Source organism: Haliotis rubra, unplaced genomic scaffold (genome assembly GCF_003918875.1).
Source record: "Haliotis rubra isolate DU_JTF1 unplaced genomic scaffold, ASM391887v1 Scf320, whole genome shotgun sequence".
Lineage (NCBI taxonomy): Eukaryota > Metazoa > Mollusca > Gastropoda > Lepetellida > Haliotidae > Haliotis > Haliotis rubra.
In genome coordinates, this window is record NW_025766992.1 from 1,100,743 (window position 1) to 1,124,216 (window position 23,474).

At 41.4% G+C, this 23,474-nt stretch overlaps 1 protein-coding gene across 2 annotated transcripts in view; it reads left to right on the top strand.

The window, feature by feature from the left end:
* Positions 1–20,108, top strand: part of LOC124283771 — a 34,420-nt gene extending 14,312 nt beyond the window's left edge. The window contains exons 1-4 of one of the 2 annotated variants that reach the window (XM_046719795.1): positions 4,515–4,602; positions 18,390–18,602; positions 19,034–19,258; positions 19,793–20,108. In XM_046719795.1, the coding sequence (XP_046575751.1) occupies positions 4,551–4,602; positions 18,390–18,602; positions 19,034–19,258; positions 19,793–20,031 (729 nt within the window). In that variant the 5' untranslated portion in view covers positions 4,515–4,550 and the 3' untranslated portion in view covers positions 20,032–20,108. Of the gene's footprint in view, positions 1–4,514; positions 4,603–18,389; positions 18,603–19,033; positions 19,259–19,792 lie in introns of those variants that run through there. The other variant, XM_046719796.1, reaches the window with a different exon arrangement.
* The last annotated feature ends 3,366 nt before the right edge of the window (positions 20,109–23,474 follow it).

The window sequence follows — 23,474 nt, forward strand, 5'->3', positions numbered from 1 at the left end:
GCCAACCACAGAACAGTGGTGAAGGAGGGAGCCCTACCCTCTCCGCTCCCCTCCTTACACTGTGTTGCCAACCACAGAACAGTGGTGAAGGAGGGAGCCCTACCCTCTCCGCTCCCCTCCTTACACCGTGTTGCCAACCACAGAACAGTGGTGAAGGAGGGAGACCTTCCCTCTCCGCTCCTCTCCTTACACCGTGTTGCCAACCACAGAACAGTGGTGAAGCAGGGAGCCCTACCCTCTCCCCTCCCCTCCTTACACCACAGAACAGTGATGAAGGAGGGAGCCCTACCCTCTCCGCTCCCCTCCTTACACCACAGAACAGTGATGAAGGAGGGAGCCCTACCCTTCCCGCTCTCCTCCTTACACTGTGTTGCCAACCACAGAACAGTGGTGAAGGAGGGAGCCCTACCCTCTCCGCTCCCCTCCTTACACTGTGTTGCCAACCACTGAACAGTGATGAAGGAGGGAGCCCTACCCTCTCCGCTCCCCTCCTTACACCGTGTTGCCAACCACAGAACAGTGGTGAAGGAGGGAGACCTTCCCTCTCCGCTCTCCTCCTTACACCACAGAACGCATAAATTATTCATTCGTGTTATTCATGGCTGCGGATCTCACTTTCAAATAGCAATCCTTGTTTTAAGAAATCACATTTTTCGATATTATCCTACTGTTCCAGTCGACTTAATTTAGACAATTACATTTGTGTAAACAATATATGACAATGACTACCGCACATGTTGGTACTGCATACTGCAAGAACTCCCCTCAATGGCAGTTGAAACTGTCGCTAAACAATACTCATCCACTCACTAAATACCGGGGACCTGTTTCCAAGTGAGTGAATAATCCCTGAAAATCGAACTTAACCCTTATCCCACCAAGCTTTCTTCATATCCATTTCCGCCAAGTGGGCCTGTGAGGCCCGGTCACCCCTTTTTGATTTATATCAAAGGACCTGACAGGATATTACGTTCTTCTTCACTATTAGAACAGTCACTGCTGTCACTGACAATTTTCTTCAAAGGGAGGTTCGAACTCAGAATCTGATCCACTGTCAGAAGGTACTGCATCCGCACCACTACCATCATCATCTGCAGCAGCAGGCTGGAGCAAAACATCGCGAACATTGCTTCTCAAACAGTGGCAAACAGTGGCATTTAGAAGCTGGTATGATGATGAAGAGGAACACTTTTTATGGATAGACAACTTCTTTATTGCAGTGGATGCGACGTTTCGATTTAGACCCTAACACCGTTATCTAGCAAAGGATACACAGCATCTGCACAAGGAGAAATATATGCATGGCGGGTATTTGGGTTTATACAATAGAAGAGGTTGATGTGTGTTGACATGAGGATGTTGTGATAAGAAATTATTGGAGCCAGTAAACAAAGGGTGGGTTATTCTTGATTAGTTGATCGTAAGCTGTATGGATGTAATAACGTTGATCTCTGTTGATTGTCGGGTTGAGACGTGTAATGTTGATTGCCTCTAAGAGTTCTCGTATCCAATGGCCTACCTATGGGATCACATCTCTCCCCCATCATCAGCGAGATCTACATGACAGGACTCGAAGACAAGGCCCTCCACACCTCACCCGTCACACCAATATGCTGTTTCCGGAAAGTAGACGACACAGAAAGACCCCACCACCTTGCTTCCACGAGACCACAAAACCCTCCTGTAAGAACTTAGGGACAAAACGAGATAGGTCCGACTCTACACAAGCAGCTCACAGTTCCCCATCCCAAACTACCCTACGCCCGAGGTCCACAAAGACCCCATCAAAGCCCGTCTCTAGTCAGTTCCAGAAACACAGTCCATTACAATACCACCAAGCATCTCGACCGCCTTCTCACCCCTCTAGGTAAATTAGCTCAATCCTTTATCTCGAACTCCAACGAATTCTGCAACAAAATCAGCACTATCACCTAGCCAGGCAAAATAATGAGTTATAATGTGGTTGATCTATTCACCAATATACCAAGAGACAAAGCCCTAGCCATCATTAGAAGAAAAGTTGAAGGCATCCGCGCTAAACCTAAACACCCATCTCACAGTAGAAAGCATCATCCGCCTCATCCATTCCTGTATAAGTTCAACATTCTTCACCGGGTCTGATAAAATCTACCAACAAACCCATGGTCTACCTATGGGATCACCTCTCTCCCCCATCATCACCGAGATCTACATGGCAGAGCCCGAAGACAAGACCCTCCTCACCTTACCCGTAACACCAATATGCTGGTTCCGGAAAGAAGACGGCACTTTTGTCATAATCAACACCACCGATGATCCCATCTGCCTTCTCAAACACCTTAATGCCCAACATCCACGCACGACATTCGACTCCAAACACCTGCCTACAGGAAACCAACCCGCACAGACCAATATCTTCACTTCTCATCTAATCACCCACTGCAAGTCAAGAGAGGTATAATCGCCACCCTAGCCAGAAGAGCAAAGAACATCAGCTCCACAACCCTTGGCCTTGAAGTCGAGTTAGAATAACTTCGCCATGTCTTCATAAACCTTAATCAGTACCCAGCTAATCTAGTCAACAGAACCATCAAGACCACCCTCAACCCAAAAGACAAACCATCACATCAACAATCATCCCCGTTCATCACCAGTATACCATATGTCGATACAACCAGCCACCATGTCCGCAGATTAGTAAAGAAGCAAGCCAACATAGATGCTGTGTTCCAGAGAGGAACATCAATTCAGCATATCCTACAAGCCAACAGTAAACCAGCAACAAGCAACAAAGAAGACCCTTCAGGCGTTGTCTACTACATTCAATGCAAATGTGGAGACTCGTATATATAAACCCAAATACCCTTCATGCATATGTTATGTATCATTTGCTAGATAACGGTGTTAGGATCTACACAGAAACGTCGCATCAACTGCAGTAAAGAATTTGTCTATTCATTAAAAGCGTTCCTCTTCTCAAACTTGCTCGACGATTTATCTTTGACTGGCAGTTACTATGCAATGTATTCATAAGGAAGCTTTATCAAGTGGCGTTGACTGGAAGCTGAGGGGGGCTGACGGGGCCTCAGAGGCCGGGCAAAGCAGTTAATGCAATAATATTTGCTTTTTAAAATTAATGGTAATTATTTCAAAATAATTAAACTGAAACTTTTTCACAGCAATCAGTGTTGTGATTTTCAGGAATACATTGAATACTGAACATTTATATAAAGAAATGAAGTTTTGGCATACCATCAAAGTGCACTTCGTGCCTCAAATGACCCACTTGGTGAGATAAGGGTTAAAGTGGCTGGTGCTTTGTTAGTTGAGCATCTCGTAAATACTGGGTGTTTTTACATTTTAGTTGAACTGATATAAACAAGTCTATTCTGCAAATATATCCTGTATTGCCAGAGTATGTTTAAGGAGTCACGTGACAGTTTCTCGTGTCTGAATAAAACAAATCAAAATCTGAAATGTAACGAATATTTATTTCGTGAGTGCGATGTTTCGATACAGATTACTGTCCCGTGTCAGTAAAATATCTGCATTCAAACATCGCACTCACGAAATATAACAACTTGTTGGTCATGAAGTTTGTCAATATTGCTCTTCCCAGCTTCTAAAATGCCTCTCAAAGAACAGCATCTGGAATCTTTCTGGGCACCACATACAAAAGACCAAACCGTGGATCCTAATCAATTCTTGATACAAGAGGGCATCGACTGAACATGTAACGAATCAACCTTTCTCAAGGTGCGAGTAAACAACACACTTGTATCAAAACGTGCACATTAGAACAATCAGAGAAACATCAGAGATGTTGTTATAAACTTACCATGCTGTAACACGTACAGAGGCACATCGTGAAACACACACATACAAATGAACTACAATATCCTAAATCCTTTGCAATTGACGGTGCTGATTAATTTACTTTCTCTGTTTCATCCAAATCATATCATGGTGCGTCCATTAACTATATAATGAAACATCATCCATAATGTAGAAATATGGAAGTTCTCCATTGACTGTAAACATTTTACGTTGTGGGCAAGAAATATGGTGTCTCCAAAATGAGGGGTGACGTTTACCCTGGAGGAACATGGGCCTTAAGGTGTTCCCCTGCAGTGATATTGCGGCTTAATACTAAACTCACTCACCCAGTTGAGAATTTGTTTATGGATTTGTCAAGAGCAACTTTAAATACGAAATCAACTGCAGACACATTCATCGCAACAGTATTTAGTATTCTTGCCTTTTTTGTTCATATTTCACTTTACAGGAAACCTACATTCTTTGTATGCTTCAAGACACATTATTCACAGAGTTTATTCAACGCCAAAACACATATCGTCATTCAAACGTTTTGGTTTAACCAGAACTTTGTTGCCCCTCATGTATTAAAACAAACAAACAATCACTCTTTGTTGATGCCTCATTTAAATAAATCGATAATCAGATGGAAGGCTCTCGAGAATTGAATTATATATCAGTTGGAGAAGAGTCAAGTGGAGATCATTATTTGTCTGAATTCTTGTGCACGATCAGAATCCAGGCACCCGTGAAAGATGACAGGTCTTCTTCTACCGTGGGCGGTACTGACAACGTTCTTCTCAACAGGTTAGACTTTTACTCCTTGAAATCATGTTTGATATTGCAATTATGCTCTAATATAAACACAGCTTCTACCATTTAGATCAATTATATCAATTATAATTTCGAACGATTATATTTTATTATTTTAATGCTTGAATTAACGCATATTACCTGGTGTGTCTCTTGTCCTTTGCAAGAATTTATTTTAACGAAGATTGTGTAGATAGATGCATTTTGCCGTGCGACCTTTTGTGCGATACAATTCAGTGTTTGACAGCCATGTTTCCTCACTGCCATTGCTTGTAAACATGAAGTTGAATCAGAAGACAGTACAGGGAGTAATCATTATTGCAATTTTTGGGATAGTGTTACTGTAGTGACATCAAACCTTGTGACAACATTTGACCTTTCTTAACAAAATGTTTTTCCATCCAAAAAAGGCCGCACCAAGCATGTTGCTGTAACATCATTAATTATGATATGTTAAAATAATTCTTTTGAAAAACATGAAAAAGAAAGAAAAAATCAATTTGCACATCGGCTATTGGAGTTGTGACGCATGGAAATGGAATAAAAAATGTGTGTGTGTGTGTGTGTGTGTGTGTGTGTGTGTGTGTGTGTGTGTGTGTGTGTGTGTGTGTGTGTGTGTGAGTGTTAAAATAAATATAAAAATATTTTTTTCCCAATTTTGTTACTGTAAAGTGTAGAATAGGCTGCGATAAATTAGTTACCATAAAAAGTTATTGATTTTGAGTTCAGTTTGTTGGGTACAAACATATAACATAAATATGCACAAATTTTGAGAATGACTCATACCGTACAACCAGAAATTACTGAGAATTTAAAGATTGTAATTTTATTTTTTTTAAATCACTCATTACTCACGTATTAAATGTGAATATTAGCAGAACATAACTTTAGATTCAAAGACAGGTGAACAGTTAGTATTTTGTCAAGTCACTATGGGCAGCAATGCAGGCTTCAATGCGGCGGGGCATACTACTGATCAAAGAAGTTAGAAAGTCGTGGTCCACGCTGTCCCAATATCGGGCCACCTCTTCTTATTTCATTTCAGCAATATTTGTCAGATTTTTCTTCTTGACACTTTCCTTCATAAGTCCCCAAACATTTTCAATTGGATTTAGGTCAGTGCTATAGCTTGGCCAATCTAATAATGTCATATTTCGGGTCCGAAACCAGGCCTGTGAATGCTTTGAACGATGTTTTGGATCGTTGTCCTGCTGGAAAATCCAAACATTTCCATAGAACACGTGAGCAGATGGAAGTAAATGTCCCTCGAGAATATCTGTGTACCGTTCATATTCCCTTCAAATACACAGAGGGGCGTTGCCCTTAACACAGATATGCCACCCCACACGTTAAATTCCGGACTGTACTTTAATTGGGCGCTGATACAAAGGTGTTTTAGTTTGTTTGGTTCAGAATTTCAGTGTATTAGGAAACAGCCACACACAACTTTCATCTGAGAAAATCACATTGTCCCAGTTACAATTTCTATGCTGTAAGCACCAGTTCAACCTTTGCTCCTTTTGTTCAGGTTTCATGATCGGTGATGGAATTCCTCGACTTTTCTGCAAACCCATTGCATGCAGCTCAGTTCTAATTGTCTCCTTACAAACAGCCACAGTTCCTCTATCAATCACATCCAGCCTTGAGTTTTCTAAACTCATTCGTTTCTTTTGAGAAACAAGAATACCAAGCCGCCTCCTGTCACCTGTTCTACTTGAAATCACTTTAGCTGATATGATGTCCTTGTTCTAATACTCTAAAATCAACTGCCTCTTCTCTAAATCATCCATACTGAGGATCACTGAAAATGTCGTCTGCAAGTAAACAAATGGGGATTAACGGAGTTGTCTCTCTTGAATGAAACCAAGCACTTGATAGCTGGTCAAGGCTGTTTATACTAGAAATCCAATGAAACATATTCCTAAAATTCTCAATAATTTCTGGTCATACCATATATATATATATATATATTGTGTGTGTATATATATATACTTATATATACTCTCACAGCAAGAGCGAGGTAAACAAGAAACATCGAGTGTTATGATATTTTGACATCCTCTGTAACAAATATATATATGAGGTGGTATATTTGGCGGGAGGGGTAGAGACGAAGCTGGGGTAGAGAAGAGGAAAGGGTGTTAGGGAAGCAACGAGAGGAAACTACGGCACCAGGGCTCACCTCTCTGAGCATAGCTTCTACTTAGGTGGTTGGGGACTCACTTCCAGAGTCATATAGTCCAAACCTTAACCAGACTTACGTGTCGCCCACCGCTTTACCGATGACAGCGCTGCGCCGAGAGCAATGACCACGCCAAATTTGTCAAACATGTACCGATCATGACAAGTATTCCACATGTTTTAATTAATATATATATATAGACATACACTTCTCTTTCCTCTTAATGCCTTTTCTGTGTGACATGATTTGCTTTCTCGGGTGATGTTGAACATCATTGTTGTGGACATGTTTCATTATCCAAGGCCTTTTCCCAAACAAAGGAAGAGATTTATTGTTTAATGTCATCTGTTTAATGCTGTACTCAAGTACTATCCCAGCTATAAGACGGCTGGATTTTATGGAAATGATCGAGTTTGGACCAGACAATTCCGTGATTGACATCATGAGCAGCGATCAAGGGATTTGTGACAAGATGACATGCATCAAACAAGTCATCGGATCTGATCACTCAGTCAGTTGCCTTGAAAATACGGCAAACATTGGCTCATGAAGATGGTTCTAACCCGCTCGTCACACACGGGAAGAGCTAGGATTATCGTTTAGTTCTATGTTTAATTCGGATTAAAATATCCAAGGGCACACTTTCACAACTACTTCACAGAAAAAAAAACAAAAAAACAAAAACAACAACAACAATTCGTTTAATGTGGATATATTGGCTGGAAATAGAGACAAAGTGATTGGTAGTTGAGTTGAGTTGGGGTTTGCGTCACATCGGCATTATTCCAGCCATATAGTGACGAGAACAAGTTTGCATTAATAAACATTGTAAGTACATACTCGGAATGAGTTTTATTTCAAAAACATATGTTTATTACATTGTCATTTAAAAGCAGAAAAAGTCATAGCACCAAATTTAAAGGCAGGCAATTTGTTAGTGACATTTCACAGTTACAATTTATGATAGTTACATTTGACAGTTACAATTTATGATACAGATCAACTTCCCTCAGGTTGTTCACAATGAGATGAGCGCTCACGCGGGAGAACAGATCTTTCAGATTTGTTGCATCATAATGTAAGTCCCTTGCAGACGATAAGTCCACGCATTCAAGCAGAATATGCTTGATGGTGAAAACCTCATCGCAAGAGACACACATGGGGGGTCCATCCCCATCCGTTTTCAGCAGATAGCCATGAGTAAACCGACTGTGGCCAATACGACATCGTCGTAAAATTACCTCATCACGTCTTGACTGACAACCCAAGTAGGTATAACCAATTGTTGTCTTCAATTCATACAGTTTATTTCTTCCTACTTGGGTGTCCCGAGTATAGCTTTTGATAGTGGGTTTGAAACCACTGTACGGGATCAGCAGTGGAGATAAGGGCTTGTCAAGAGCTGCTTTTGCTGCAGCATCGGCTTTTGTGTTACCTGCTATGCCGACGTGACCCGGCAACCAGCAGAGGACGATGTCACATTGGCCAGTAGAGAGGTCGTTGTAAAGTTCTAAAATGTCCAGAATGATTGGGTGACTTGAAGTAACATTTTGAAGTGCTTGAAGGCAAGATAATGAATCTGTGAAAACGATGAAGTTTTTGGAATGATTCTGCTGTTTAATATAGGTCAAAGCTGAAAAAGATAGCTTTGGCCTCGGCAGTGAAAATGGAACAGTTGTCGGGAATCCTAGAGGAGACAGTCTTAGATCCAATGACTGTAGCACTGGCAACTTGGCCCTAATCCTTGGATCCGTCTGTGAAAATGGGTGTCATATTTGGAACGTAACTGATTGTATTCCTTCTGGAACACCAAGGGATTTGTTACGGACTTTTTGAGTTTAGTGAGGGTAACATCGACCTGTGGTTTCACCATCTGCCAGGGTGGTGAAGACAGGAGTCGGTAAGGTGCTATGCTATTGAGATCAATTTTAGCTGCAGATATGTATGGTTGAATTCTGATTCCAAGTGGTGGAACCAGGCTTGGCAGTTTAGGAAACAAGTTTTCATAGAGAGGGTTGAAAACACAATTGTATGCTGGATTTGACTCATTTGAACGTAGTTCAGTGATATACTGCAGTGAAAGTTTAATGCGGCGTTGTTCAAGGGAAGGTTCGTTAGCCTCTGCATATAGACTGTCTACTGGAGGGGATACCTGATATATTTATATATACATATGAGCAACAATTAAACACCACATGAATTAAAGGACATGTTTTACATATTGTTTCGAATAGGCGATCAGACACTAACATTTTGGAATATACATGACAATCAGGTGCGTCAAACAACAGCTCAACAGCACATTGGGGTATATCTTTCAAAACTGCAGCATGTGCACCACAGTTTTCTGAACAGGCATTAAAAATATATTTTTCTTGAAATGGCCACGAGCGCTTTCAGCATGAATCAAGCCGTGATATCCAGTCGCAACATCGACTTGTGAGGAAGTATGAGATCGTCGGTGAAGTAAACGATAGCCCGAGACCTGGACGTCCGAGAAACACCAGAGACTATGATGACTGAGTCCATAATTATGATTCTGGCAAGGTTCAATCTCATGACCCATGCCAAAGAAATGTGCTGGAAATTGAAAGTGGACACAACAACAGTACAATCAGACGTGGCCTTTGGTTGGTGGTCTGAGAGAACACTGTCCCATCAGACGCCTATCAAATAGGCACAGGTAGGATCTGTTACGTGTTCGTTTATGTGTAGTGATTCAGAACAAGGCACAACAAAAGAGGAGATGAACGATGATCCTTTTTACTTGAACATCATGGCTGACTACACCAACTAATGACGTAGCACACATATCAAAGGGACGTAACTCGCAATTAGTGCGTTCACTTGCATACCACGTAACATCCCTTTTCCTTTAAAAGGAAAATAGAAAGAACACTTTAGATGAACAGTTATTAACTTTAAACTTTACCAGAACTAAACGTTGACTAGAGGCACTTTAAACGTTGAGTGAGTTGAAAAGGCTTCTTTATCACCACACTTTAACACTCTAGAGTCCATACTAATACTGAGTGATGATACTTAACTGAAACTCAACTCAACCATTTATGAGTCCTTTGGCGTAAATAAAACATCATCCTACTTGGATTTAAAGCTTCAATGGATTAACTTTAACGTTTGAGAATGAGCACTTTACAGTCTATGCATCATATTGCTTTGTTGGTTTCACGACACGGCCGGACCGAGTTCTGTAGGGGAGCACTTGAACTGTCTCTGGAGTGCCCTCAGGAACAGGGTGCTGTTTGCTGACAGGGATGCCAGGAACAACACTAGTTGTTGTCTCGGGAGTGTTATCGGACTGCACATTAACCCCTCCTTCAGAGTGAATAGGAGTGTTGTCTACGGCCTCAGGCTCAGGGTCGTTGTTCACAGGGTTACGCGTCAGGCGTAACTGTTGGCGATTTCTTCTATAGGTCTGCCCAGTCTTGGACATGACAGTGTATGTGCGACTTTTCAGCTTAGATTGCACAGTGGCTTGAGTCCATTCTTTTTGTCCATGCTGAATTGGTTGCATTCTGACATGATCGCCTATGTTGAGAGGTGGGAGTGGTTTACCAGAGTATTTGCGGTTATGTCTGGCAAGTACGTTCATGCGTCTGTCGACCAGGTCGGCTGTGGTGTTGGTCTCAGACAAAGGCTTGAGGTTGGAGACCGGGCTTGGCAGTTGAGTCTTCGTTGAACGTCCAAACAGGCGTTGGGCTGGGCTGGTCTCCATACCTTCAGTAGGAGTATTTCTAATGTTTAAGAGTCCTAGGTAGGGATCTTCTTTAGCTTCTCTGCATTTTCTCATCATTCGCTTAGCGACTTTCACAGCAGCTTCTGCGGCTCCATTCGCCTTGCTGTTCCCCGGGACTGGATAGCTCGTGAGCAAGGCCCCATGTTTCACAAAATGTCTTAAACTTCTCACTTGTGAATTGTGGACCGCCATCACTGATGATGACGCGAGGAATGCCATGGCGGGCAAAGTGATGCTTCAGTTTGTGGAGCACTGTTTCTGAGGTAGTGTCTGGTAGGAAGTCTAACTCGAAGAAGTTGCTGTAGTAGTCGGTGGTTACCAAGTAGTTTCTTCCTTCTATGGTGAAGATATCACTTCCAACTTTTTTCCCAGGGGTGATCAGGAATTTCATGCATGTAGAGTGGTTCAGGAGAATGCTTGTCACAAAACTTCTGGCATATGTCACAAGATTCTATGTACTGTCTGATGTCACTTGACATCAGGGGCCAGAAAACTGTACTCTTAGCACGTCGGAGACAAGAGTTGATTCCCATGTGTCCCACATGAAGTTTTCTCTTCAGCTCTTCACGCATTGAGGCAGGAATCACAACGCGTGATCCACGGAGAAGGAGACCATCATGCACAGTCAGTTCATCACGATAACTGAAGTAGGTCCTCAGTTCAGGCGAGAGATCATTCTTGATATCAGGCCAGCCTTGCACAATGACGGTCTTGAGTTGAGAGAGTATGTCGTCAGTCAAAGTAGCTGCTTTGATCTGATCAAGGCTGTGGTCTGTGATGTTTGTGTACATCACACTGTTCACCTGTACAGGCTCTAGCTGTGTCTTGTCAGGTAGAGGAGCTCGAGAGAGAGTATCCGCAATTGGAATAGTGGTTCCTGGTTGATACTGGAGGTCAAAGTTGTAGGTTTGAGTTCTGAGTAGGAGACTTTGGAGACGAGTAGGAGCTTTTGACAAAGGTTTTCTCACTATGGCGACAAGAGGCTTGTGATCTGTGATGACAGACACATGTCGGCCATAAGTATAGTGATGGAATTTCTGTAGGCCGAAGACTACTGCAAGTAGTTCTTTCTCAATTTGCGCATAACGCCTTTCTGCATCAGTTAAAGAGCGACTAGCATATGCGACAGGACGGCCTTCCTGTAATAGCACAGAACCAAGTCCATGTTCACAGGCGTCATTCTCAAGAGTTGCTGGTTTTGCTGGGTCATAGAACGACAATACAGGAGTAGATGAGACTAGAAACTTGACCTTGTCGAAGGAGTCTTGTTGAGACTTGGACCATGTCCAGGGTACATCCTTCTTCGTGAGGTTGCGCATTGGAGTTATGACTTCAGTCAGGTTTGGGAGAAATTTGGCTAGATAGTTCACTAGCCCAAGGAAGCGACGTAGTTCCTCCGTGTATGGCCCTGACCTTCTCTGGATCCGACTTGAGTCCGTCTTTCGTGATCACATGACCCATGAATGTGATTTCACTGAGTCTGAGCTCTAACTTGTTGGGGTTAAGTCGAATGTTCTTTTCTTGACATCGAGTAAAGAACTGCTTGAGGTTCTCATCATGGTGATTGACATCTTTTCCATGTATGAGTACGTCGTCGGCGATGCACACTACGCCAGGTAGACCATCTAACGCTTCAGTGAGTTTGCGTTGGAATATCTCAGATGAGACATTCAATCCAAAAGGGAGCCTAAGCCACCTGTACCTCCCGAAACAGGTTTGGAAAGTAGTGATGAGGCTGGATTCTTCATCGAGTACACAATGCCAGTATCCAGATGAGAGATCGGCTTTGGAGAAGACACGAGACTGTCCGAGATCATGGAGAGTGTCCTCAAGAATGGGAAGAGTATAGTGTTCCCGTTGGAGTGCTTTATTGAGTTCTTGTGGGTCAAGACAAATCCTGAGATCACCTGAGCGCTTTTGAGTAATGGCGATTTGGCTTACCCATGGAGTGGGCTGACTGACCGGAGCAACTACACCAAGCTTCTGCATACGATCCACTTCAGCCTTCAGTTTCGGACGGAGAGCAATCGGCACACGACGAGAGGGCATGACAACAGGGGTCACAGTGTCATCCACAGAGATGGACGGTGCCGTCAAAACTACCTAAAGTCCCCTGAAGAACATCTTTGTAGTTGTCCTCAATTTGCACGTAAGACACTCGCTCAATGTTATTCTCATTGAACGACACAAGTCCCATCTGTGTAGCTGCACGTACACCAAGAAGAGGGGTCAACTCATCCTCGACAATTGTGAATTCAACATTGTATTTCTTCATATTAGCTGGGTTGCTTACAGAGAGTCGTATTGACCCAAGTGGAGTAACGTCGGAGTTGTTCCACATCTTGAGATTCTTGGTTGTGGGTTGGAGTTCACCAATCTTGTCTTGAACTACAGTCACAGGTAAAACATTCACAGAAGCTCCAGGATCGATGGTGAAGATGACGTCACAGTCCGCGACTGTCATGCGACACTGAACAGGTCTCTGAGGTTTGGCTTGTACAGAGAATACCCAATCCTCCTCATGGTCCAACGAATCATCATTCGATGATTTCACATTATTGACTTTGTGGTTTCTGTTTTTCAAAGAGTCACATTTAGAAGAGTAATGGTTCTTGCGTTTACATTTGGAGCATGTCTTTCCCCATGCTGGACATTGTTCTTTTATCATAACGTGAGTATTTCCACAATAAAGACATTCTCTGGTTTGAGCAGATGAGTGACTAGTAGTTTGTTGTCTGTTGTGAGACTGAGAAGAGTTTGAAGAGTGAGGCCTAGCCTTGTTAGAACCTTTCTGACTGTTCTTAGCAGGTCTGTGAGAAACTTTATTCACAAGTTCAGGTCTGAGAACCTTAGATTGAGTAGAGGCATTTTCAGAAGCTTTGCAAATGTCAATACATCTTTCTAGAGTTAAGCCTCGTTCTCTCAACAAAGATTGCTGAGTTGTCTGATCTCTAATCCCTAGCACAAGACGATCTCTAACAATAGAGGGTACACACTCCCTGCAATAGTTGCATGTTTTTACAAGATTTCTGATTGCACCATGAAATGATTCAAACGATTCACCTTCCTTCTGACGTCTGTTATTGAAGACAAAACGTTCATATGTTTCATTTACTTCTCCTATTGCAAATGCATCAAACTTTTCAATCATTTCTGCTACAGTCCTTTCCTCTTCAGGAGAAGTAAAGTGAAATCCATTATAGATTTTCAGGGCATCATCACTGAGAGTGTTTAGAATCATGGCAACTTGATACTTGTGAGGATAGTCAGATAGCTTAGTGAGAATGTAGTAGTTTCTCCATTTTTGACGAAAAAACGTCCAAGTTTCGGCAATGTTGGAGTCAAGATTGAAGTTTGGAGGTCTAATTCCGCTAACCGGTTTGAGAACTGGTTGTGCTTGCACTTGATCTACCATATCGGTGAATAGAGAAGAGAGATTGAGTTCACTACACATCCACAAGGACGACGCACGTGGGCCGCGCCAGGGCGAGAGTGCAACACATTACAGTAAGAGAGAGAGTCAAATTTCACTATTGAGAGCGAAATCGTACGGGCGAGAGCATTCGTAGTCACCTGCTGCCACCATGTTACGTGTTCGTTTATGTGTAGTGATTCAGAACAAGGCACAACAAAAGAGGAGATGAACGATGATCCTTTTTACTTGAACATCATGGCTGACTACACCAACTAATGACGTAGCACACATATCAAAGGGACGTAACTCGCAATTGGTGCGTTCACTTGCATACCACGTAACAGGATCGTCTGGCGTAGACATCCGAGAACACTGTAACTTGAGAACATGGCGTAGGGTACATCGATCTATCTTCACACTTTACCAATGGTCGTTTCATGAGGAGATGATCCACGCAGCAGGAAACCTTGATGGTGGAGTGATGGTATCAATTTTGCGTTTCGTATTTTCAACTCATTACCTCGGAACTCTCATTGTTCACACGTCATCACAAATATGTTCCGAACACTGCCTTCGTGCGACATGTCACAACCACCCCTCGCCAGTCATCCGATGTATGTGGATGAAAATGTCAGACCTCACCGTAATCGAGCTGTCCATTTGCAGAACGACGCCATCAAAACATTACCATGGCCGGCAATTAATTCCGATATTAACGTCATCGAACATCTTGGGGACCAACTTGAACGCCAAGCGCAAAGGAGAATTCATCTTGTTGAAGTGACGCAGGCCATCCACGAGGATTGGCTACCCCACCAGTGGCGGTTCATAGAATCACAAGCATGATTTTTCGAGGATTATGTGACAATTATATTTATGGCGCCGCATGGCGACCATAGTGAGTGAGTGAGTTAATATTTAACGTCACATCGGCAATATTTCAGCCATATCATGACGAGCATGGCGACCATACTTTCCGGCATTTATGAAATTCTCTTCTCTTTGCAAACCTCACAGATTATGAGACAATTAAAACCGCATTTCGCTTTCAATTTATTTATTTTGTTATGGAAGTAACATATGTTGCTGTTGCCTTTTTAATACGCTGAATTTGGAATTCCGAACATATGCAAATCATGCTTTCATATCGATGTAAATGCTACACGGTGCTTGATTAATGCTTATCCATAAAAATACGTAAAGTGTTCAATGGGTTGGTATCAGAACAAAAAAACACAGATTGTATTTTATCAAAAGAAACGACGACAGCACACTGCCTCCTATATCACTCGGGTATAGGTTGACTTTATTTTTGGAAGATCCTTAGAGTAAACTGTTTTTGTATGCATGCGATAAAATAAAACATTTGCAAAGAGAGAAATTTGAAATATGAAGCATTTATACATGTAATAGATTCGCGTACATAATATGTTATATGAGAAACGTCACATACTATTCATCCTTCACTTCTTTGAACCTAATTGATATGCAAAATAATTGATTAAGGGATTTTCTTATTACATTTTCCATGCCTGTACTCTTGTTCAAAGTTAACTCATTTGTTGATAATATGCAAATGTTGGTTACTTTTTCTTACAAAAATGGTATTTTTGGTGATGATTAGAAAGGTATCCTCCCATTTGTCAGACAAACCATCAAACAACAAACCATCTGGTTGAGTGCACAGCTAATCCCCTGCCTGTCACCTCTTAATGGAAAAGGAATGGCCCATAAAATAAATAACAGAACAGAACTTTATTACACTCAGGCCGATATCATCGTCATATGAGGTACAAATGGCAATAAATGATAATATCATGGTGGAATAGTAGTTAGTCAGAAGATTTTACAATGTGCACGATATATTTACAGAATCTACCGAGATTTTTCATAACAGAAATCTTTTTACATGTAAAGAGTGATTTAAATTTTAACATACTTGGTCTGATTGTAAAGGAACCTGGTATATACATTGATCTTTCTTTTCTAAAATATGTGTATTTAAGAATACAATGAAACTCACCTACATCATTCATACAACATAATTTACATTTTCTTTCATTTATTGGTATACAAAAGGGTAACATCAACAGAAAGTGGGACTCTACCTAAAGCATATACAATGGGGTACATGTAATAAAACATAAAACACATATGTACATTTTCAATTTGTTTGAAATTAACATATTGGTTTCACCATTAAATCAAAGAGATACTGTTGACATTGTACTGATAAGTTTAACATTCGACTTCTGCGTAAAACAAAATACATGGCTTTAGCAGCTTGTTGACTGAGATTTGAAAAAGATAATTTGAAAGAACATTTCTATCAAAAATAACTCCCAAGATGCTTATACACAACAGCTTTCCTTTGGTTCAACTAACCGGTTGAAATAACAAATTGGGACATTCCCATTTATATATGGGTGTTGCCCTAATTAATCCCTAGTCCTGTGTCTGACAGTTGGGATGTCAAACTAATGGCCTAGTTGGTAGTTTGTAATAAACAAATAAACACATAAATTTGAGTTGTCGTTTGAGTGCACACAAACAAGCCCCCCTCATTATTCACCCAGCGGGAAATATTGAAGACTCGGATCACCTTAGCTTTTGTCCACAGCAAGTAATCGGACTGTATAACTGGAATACTTTTGCAAAGCGGAGTACACCCAATTACTCCCTCGTTTCTCTCTAAAAAACAGGCCCAAAATGTTGAATTGATTAAGAGTGAGTGAGTAAGTTTAGTTTTACGCCACACTCAGCAATATTCCAACTATATGGAGGTGGTATGTAAACATTCGAGTCTGGACCAGACAATCCAGTGATCGACAGCATGAGCATCGATCTGCGCAAATGAGAACCGATGACATGTGTCAACCTAGTCAGCGAGCCTGACCACCCGATCCCGTTAGTCATCTCTTACGACAAGGATGGGTTACTGAAGGCCAATATTCTAACCCGGACCTTCACGGATCGAATTGATTACGAAAAAAATAACAAGTGAATTTTAAAATTCCGAGTTAAAAAAGTGCTCGTGTACCACCATGCTTGATGATAGCTAAATACATATTTAAAATAACAAACAATTTATGTCCAATGGATGAAAGCTTCGGCCGATAGAAAGCAATCAAAACAAATAGTGTTATCTCTGTGAGGTCACAACTCACACAGTTATCCTGTTACGTGGGCTCCATTCAGCTAACACACCTCACACAGTTATCCTGTTACGTGGGCTCCATTCAGCTAACACACCTCACACAGTTATCCTGTTACGTGCGCTCCATTCAGCTAACACACCTCACACAGTTATCCTGTTACGTGGGCTCCAATCAGCTAACACACCTCACACAGTTATCCTGTTACGTGCGCTCCATTCACACACCTCACACAGTTATCCTGTTACGTGGGCTCCATTCAGCTAACACACCTCACACAGTTATCCTGTTACGTGCGCTCCATTCAGCTAACACACCTCACACAGTTATCCTGTTACGTGGGCTCCATTCAGCTAACACACCTCACACAGTTATCCTGTTACGTGGGCTCCATTCAGCTAACACACCTCACACAGTTATCCTGTTACGTGCGCTCCATTCAGCTAACACACCTCACACAGTTATCCTGTTACGTGGGCTCCATTCAGCTAACACACCTCACACAGTTATCCTGTTACGTGGGCTCCATTCAGCTAACACACCTCACACATGCATGGAGTCTTTACAGCACTTGTCCCGGAAAACAAACACTTCTGAAAAAACACACACAATCTTTTCATGTTTTAATTGAATTGTTTATACAGCCATACGCTATCTAGTTTGGTTTACTAACTTTACAACGTACAGACGTCAGTTACTTTCACAATCCAATTCACTCTCGCCATCACTCTCAACACCCAGTTCAATTATCACTTTTTCTGGTTCATGAATTGGAAACATTAAACGATCTGTAGCTACTTTTTCAAAAGTAAGTAAGGACATTGATGATGATTTCCCCACAATGAGATGTCAAACGGCGACCTTGTCTCGGCTGTTCGGACATGTTTACAATCAACTGACAAATGTGCACCCCTTCTCGGCAATAGATCCAATCAGTTGTGACACGGTCACGCAATGCATTAGTATTCACTTGATCAGGACAAGCTGTAATCGCGTGTATCTGATTTTCCAATAAACACCTTAGTGACAAAAAGAAACATCATAAGGCCCAACATATAACCCTGGCATAGGCCTTGTTGCTCAATTCGTACATGTGTAACATGTTTCTAAATACTTTGATTCACTTCCATAATTTCCACTTTTAAACACAGATCCAAAAAATATTCCATACTGTTCCTCATCTACCATCTCAAATTCATTTTTTCCCAAATTTGGTAAAAAAACAAAACTAATAGAATGAGTAATGATATGATGATACCGCGCATTTTGCAGGTGTCGCCCTAGAAAATGTTGCTCTTCACAAGCAAGCGGTACAGCAAGTTCCTAACACGGCAGCCCATGCTGGTCTATGCACCGACGGTTACAACGACGGGGTTTATTTCGACAACTCAGCTTGCTGTATGCTTAGTGGAAGTTGGTGGATAGTTGATCTCGCCAACGTCTACAACATCTCCCACGTCATCATCTACAGACGGACGGATGGTGGTGAGTAGATGTAAAATACATTTGGCTAAAATCAGTTTTTTTAGGCTGTATTCCTTTTGTTCCGGTACAAATTTCAAGCATCCCGCAGAATCAATGGGAACAAACCATCGACCACTAGTTCACTTTGCAAAACTATTGTTGAGTTTCTGAAATAAGCTGAAATAAGTTTGTGTGCACTCTGTCCTGAGTGAATGGTAAAAGTGAAGCGGGTTCCTTCATTCCTCTGCTTCGTTGCTACCTCCTGGAAGGGAAATTGCGGGCATATTGCATGCATATTATTTAGAACTGTGTGCCTTGAATGTTGGTAAGACACGATCCTTTAAGGCATATGCAGCAATGTACTCATTCAAAAAGTGTTGTTGCAAGATATCTTCAGCCATTTTATTTTATCTGCTGGAATCCAGTAATGTACATAACTTATGATGCTTCAGCCTATCCCAACAATGCCGTGGTGGAAGGGTTTCTGCAGTACCCTCCGATGTGCCCAGGAAGTGGCGTGGAGTGTGCCCGTGTTAACCGTGCCCTTCAACCAGCGGAGAATATCAGCTGTTCGACTCCTGTGGAGATGAGGTACCTGAGGGTATCAAGCAGTTCCTCAGGCCGTGCAATATGTGAGGTGGAAGCTTATGGATCCTTTGTTCGTACAGCCAGTCCAGGTAAGTGCGACAATACGGGATGTACATTGAAGTGCTATCGTGCCTAAAGATGCCAGTCGTCTTGAGAAACAATTGTTGTGTATTTGTTTGTTGCCCCATGTCGCATTAAACAGTGCAGTGGCAATCTGTGATTAATGAGTTTTGGCCAGACAATCCATTATTGAATGTCTTTCTAATCTCAAAGCATTACCAGCCTATCTACACAGGCGGTTTACGCTACATGTTACGATAGCCTGCATTGCAGCATGAACGCTGACTTCTTGGAACGTTAATTCATGAATATTGGCTCTGGTAAGTAGAGGATTTTCAGACCAACTAATGCTGGCTTCATAGTAACGGCTGTATCGATGTGTTGTCACTTGTCAGACTGCTTCTCAGACAGATAATGAATAATCCCTTAGTCCGGAACTTTACCAACCAACGTTGCTTGTAACGTCTTCGTTGTGGAATTATTCATTAATCCAACATATGGTATTTTGATCTGACACCGAACCGTTTTGTCTGGAATAGCAGGATTTGACTGAATCATTCCAGGTGACTGTCCACGTGTTGAGATGACTCCACAGCTCAACAAGAAGCTGACTGGTGCGGTTTCCACATCAACCATAACAAGTACAAGCGCTGCCTGTGGGATTGAGTGTGTAAAAGGAGGTAACTGTACATCTTTCAGTTACAACAGTGCCACAGGTGAATGCTTGTATTCCTCAAGATTGCTTATTCAAACCAACATGGTATCTAAAGCAAACTGGGTTCTGTACATACCCTGTTTCTAAGCAGAACCAGATGATCATTCATATCCTGTCGTTGCTGAAAACTATCTTATGTCTGAAAATACGAATCAATAATTTTCTTGCGGCAAATTCAAATGAAGAGTCGTGCCTCAGTGACGGTCAACAGATATCAAGGTGACTATAAATGGTTTTCCCCGAATCAGTTATGCCTTTGTGCACGAAAGGTGCAGATTAAGATAGCAACAGTCCATAAAATTCCCATTTAATGACCTCTTGACGGAACAACTGACCATTTGAACAAATGTTATGCTTCGTACACCATCTAGAGATCGACACGAAAAGCCATGCAACTTCCACCAAATACGAACTGTTTTGATGTTTGTATTTGTAACATAGTGCAATGTACATCGACGGCTGTTTCCATGCGCACACGACCCGTGACGATCAGGGTAGAATAGATCTCCAAGCAACCCATGCTTGTCGTAAGAGGCGACTTACGGGTTCGGGTGGTCAGGCTCGCTGGCTTGGTTGACACATGTCATCGGTTCCCAATTGCGCAGATCAATGCTCATGCTGTTGATCACTGGATGGTCTGGTCCGGACTCGATTATTTACAGACCGCCGACATATAGCTGGAATATTGTTGAGTGCGGCGTAAAACTCAACTCGCCCACTCCATGCGCACACACGTGTACACAAGACTCAAAAGTACATACAAATACACACACACGTGTATACTTAATTCATGTCTGATGAGAAGGCTGTGAATTGCTGTGCTGCACTTGGTGCACTATAACAGCATCAATGTGTGTTTGTCTCTAAGAACTGAACAATGGTCATCAAAACCCCATTCACAAAAATATAGAAGCACCGCAAGATGGACTAAAAATCACAAACTTGTACAAGTGACTTAATATTGCAGCTGAGGTATATATCACATCATGAATAGTGTGTGTTTTGCGTTCACAGCTGATTCAATGTGTAATGTTTATTTATTGTCTTAGTCAGTAAATAAAACTGATCTTTTGATAATATCGCATTTCAAGAGGAGAGAAAATCTAGGCGACTTTTTTCTTTTATCTGTATATGTACCCTTATCGCTAGGATATTCTTGTATTCGATGCATCTGGATCATACTTCATTGAATTCGTTCCTTCTATGGAATTTCAAGTGAGATTTTGTCAAGCTTATTATTTGATAAGCGGTTTATTCTTTTGATTCATCGCAGTTTGGTGTAGTCTTTTGCGTGTGTCACATGAAGGCTTTTACATACATTAAAAGTCAAATATTTAAATTATATTTTGCACCATTTTCACGAATTGTTTTCAATGTATTCTATCCTCTTTTGTATTTGACTCTCAAACCCCAACTCAAAGTGAAACACTGGTGGTTTGCTGCTAATCGTTTAAACACACATTTTTATCTGAATATTCTGTAGTTTATGTGTAGACAATGTGTATATAGTTATTTACGATTCGATTGTACTGTTGTCCATTTATCTTATGACTTAGACTATTTCTGGTGTCCCCCTGTGGTGATATTTCTGGACTATTGCTAAAAGTGGTGTAAAACTATACCCACACACTCACTAACTCACTATCACGTAGTCTCCGTGTCTGTATTTAGTATGAATGCACTGCCATACTAAAGGCGTAATTGTTTTACAAGGTGTAAAGTGTAACACCTGTCGTTGTTGAAATGCGTCATTTATCTGGGGGCATATATTATCAGGATTTAGAAATGTTATTATTGTAAACTCTGGAGAAGAGCATTGCCTGTACGCAATGCAATTGAATAGATGCATGACATAAAAGTATGTCGCAATGTAAAGATCAAATGGAAAGGTTCAGTATGCTCCACGCATTGGTGTGAGTGTCACTGCAAACAGCACGAGGAGACTGATCGTCCTGTATCCCTTGATAATATATCTTCTATTACTCGTGTGTACACTAGTCTGGACTTTAAATAAAATAGTTCTTCAAACAGTTTGTTGCGTTGTGACATTGTACAGCTTTCAGAAATGCACGGATACCTCTGACCCAATTAACGAGAGTAATCTGAAGTTCCTAATGCTAAGATTTGGTCCGGTTGTGCTCTTGTGTACTCAGCCTGAAACACAAAACGACGTCCATGACGGCGAGTGAAAGGCGCCACGTGTGTGTCCAGGATGATGTCCAGTAGCACTGCCCTGTGACACGTCCGTGAATATAATGTAAAGGTGTTCTGTCAGCTGCACTGATCCCTTGGGCAATGTGACGGTCTGCCAATCGTGGGAGTGAGTGAGTGACTTTAGTTTTACGCCGTGACGAGCGAATACTTAGACCACTAAGCTATCCTACCGCCCCGTCAATCGTGGGATAACACGTGGACGTTGGATGCAGGTTCTACCTGTGATGCAAATTACGAATCTGTTAACACCTCCATTTCTGTCACGCTCATCTCGAATTTGAGATGCACTTTGACCATGGTTTCGCTCTGATGAAACGGTGTTGTGCGCCGCTTGTTGGTCGAACACATCGGCGTCTGTCAATACCGTCAGGATATCACTGTTCATCAAAAGAGTGAGTTAATATTTTAAGTCACATCGGCAGTAGTTCAGCCATATTGTGACTAAATCAAATTATAGATTTATAGTACATGTAATTGAAAGTAAGTATTAAAAACCTGTCAACGAAAGACAGTAAAAGAACTAGATTATCACAGATATAAATTTATAACTATTAATTGTATTAATTAAAATCTAAAATATTTTACCTTTTAATAACAATAGAATATAAAAACAGACTACAGATTGACAACAACTGAAGGTAGATCACCATACTAGGGACGTTCCTCCAAAGGAATTTACTATTTTAAGTATTCTTGAATTGTATATCAATATATCTTGCGCACTGTATGATTTGTAAGAAGTGTGTATTGGAGCTGTCTCAGTCAATGAAAGATTTGTCGCAGTGATCCCACCCTACAGAGATTGTGGTGTGAGTAAAGTGACGTCCGTCAATTGTAGGATGACAAACACTCTGAGCTGCATCTATAACAACTTTCAGTCTGGTGTTTATTACTTTTAATGTACAGCAACACACTGAAACGTTTCACTGTAAATTTCAAGCTTTACCAACAACATGTTTCCGTGAATATCATGAAAAACGTTTTCATAACACTTTGGGAATGAAACAACTAATTTTCTGGAAACATTATTATCATACAACTTGGTTCCCAAATAACATCATCCAAAATGCATATCATGTAAAACTAAGGAAGCTTAAAACTTTAGAGAGATATAGAGAAATTTCAAGACATAGAAGCGAAGGTGACGTGACCTCATGAACAAAACTATGACGTCACGTTTCATCTGTGACGTTGCGTTGTACATGCGGCGATGGCGGGTAGCCAGCCTGTGTTTGCAAGTAGATTTGGGTTTATCTACCTCAATTTGACGACTTCGGTAATAAACAGAATATTATATTCGTGCCCATATCATACTA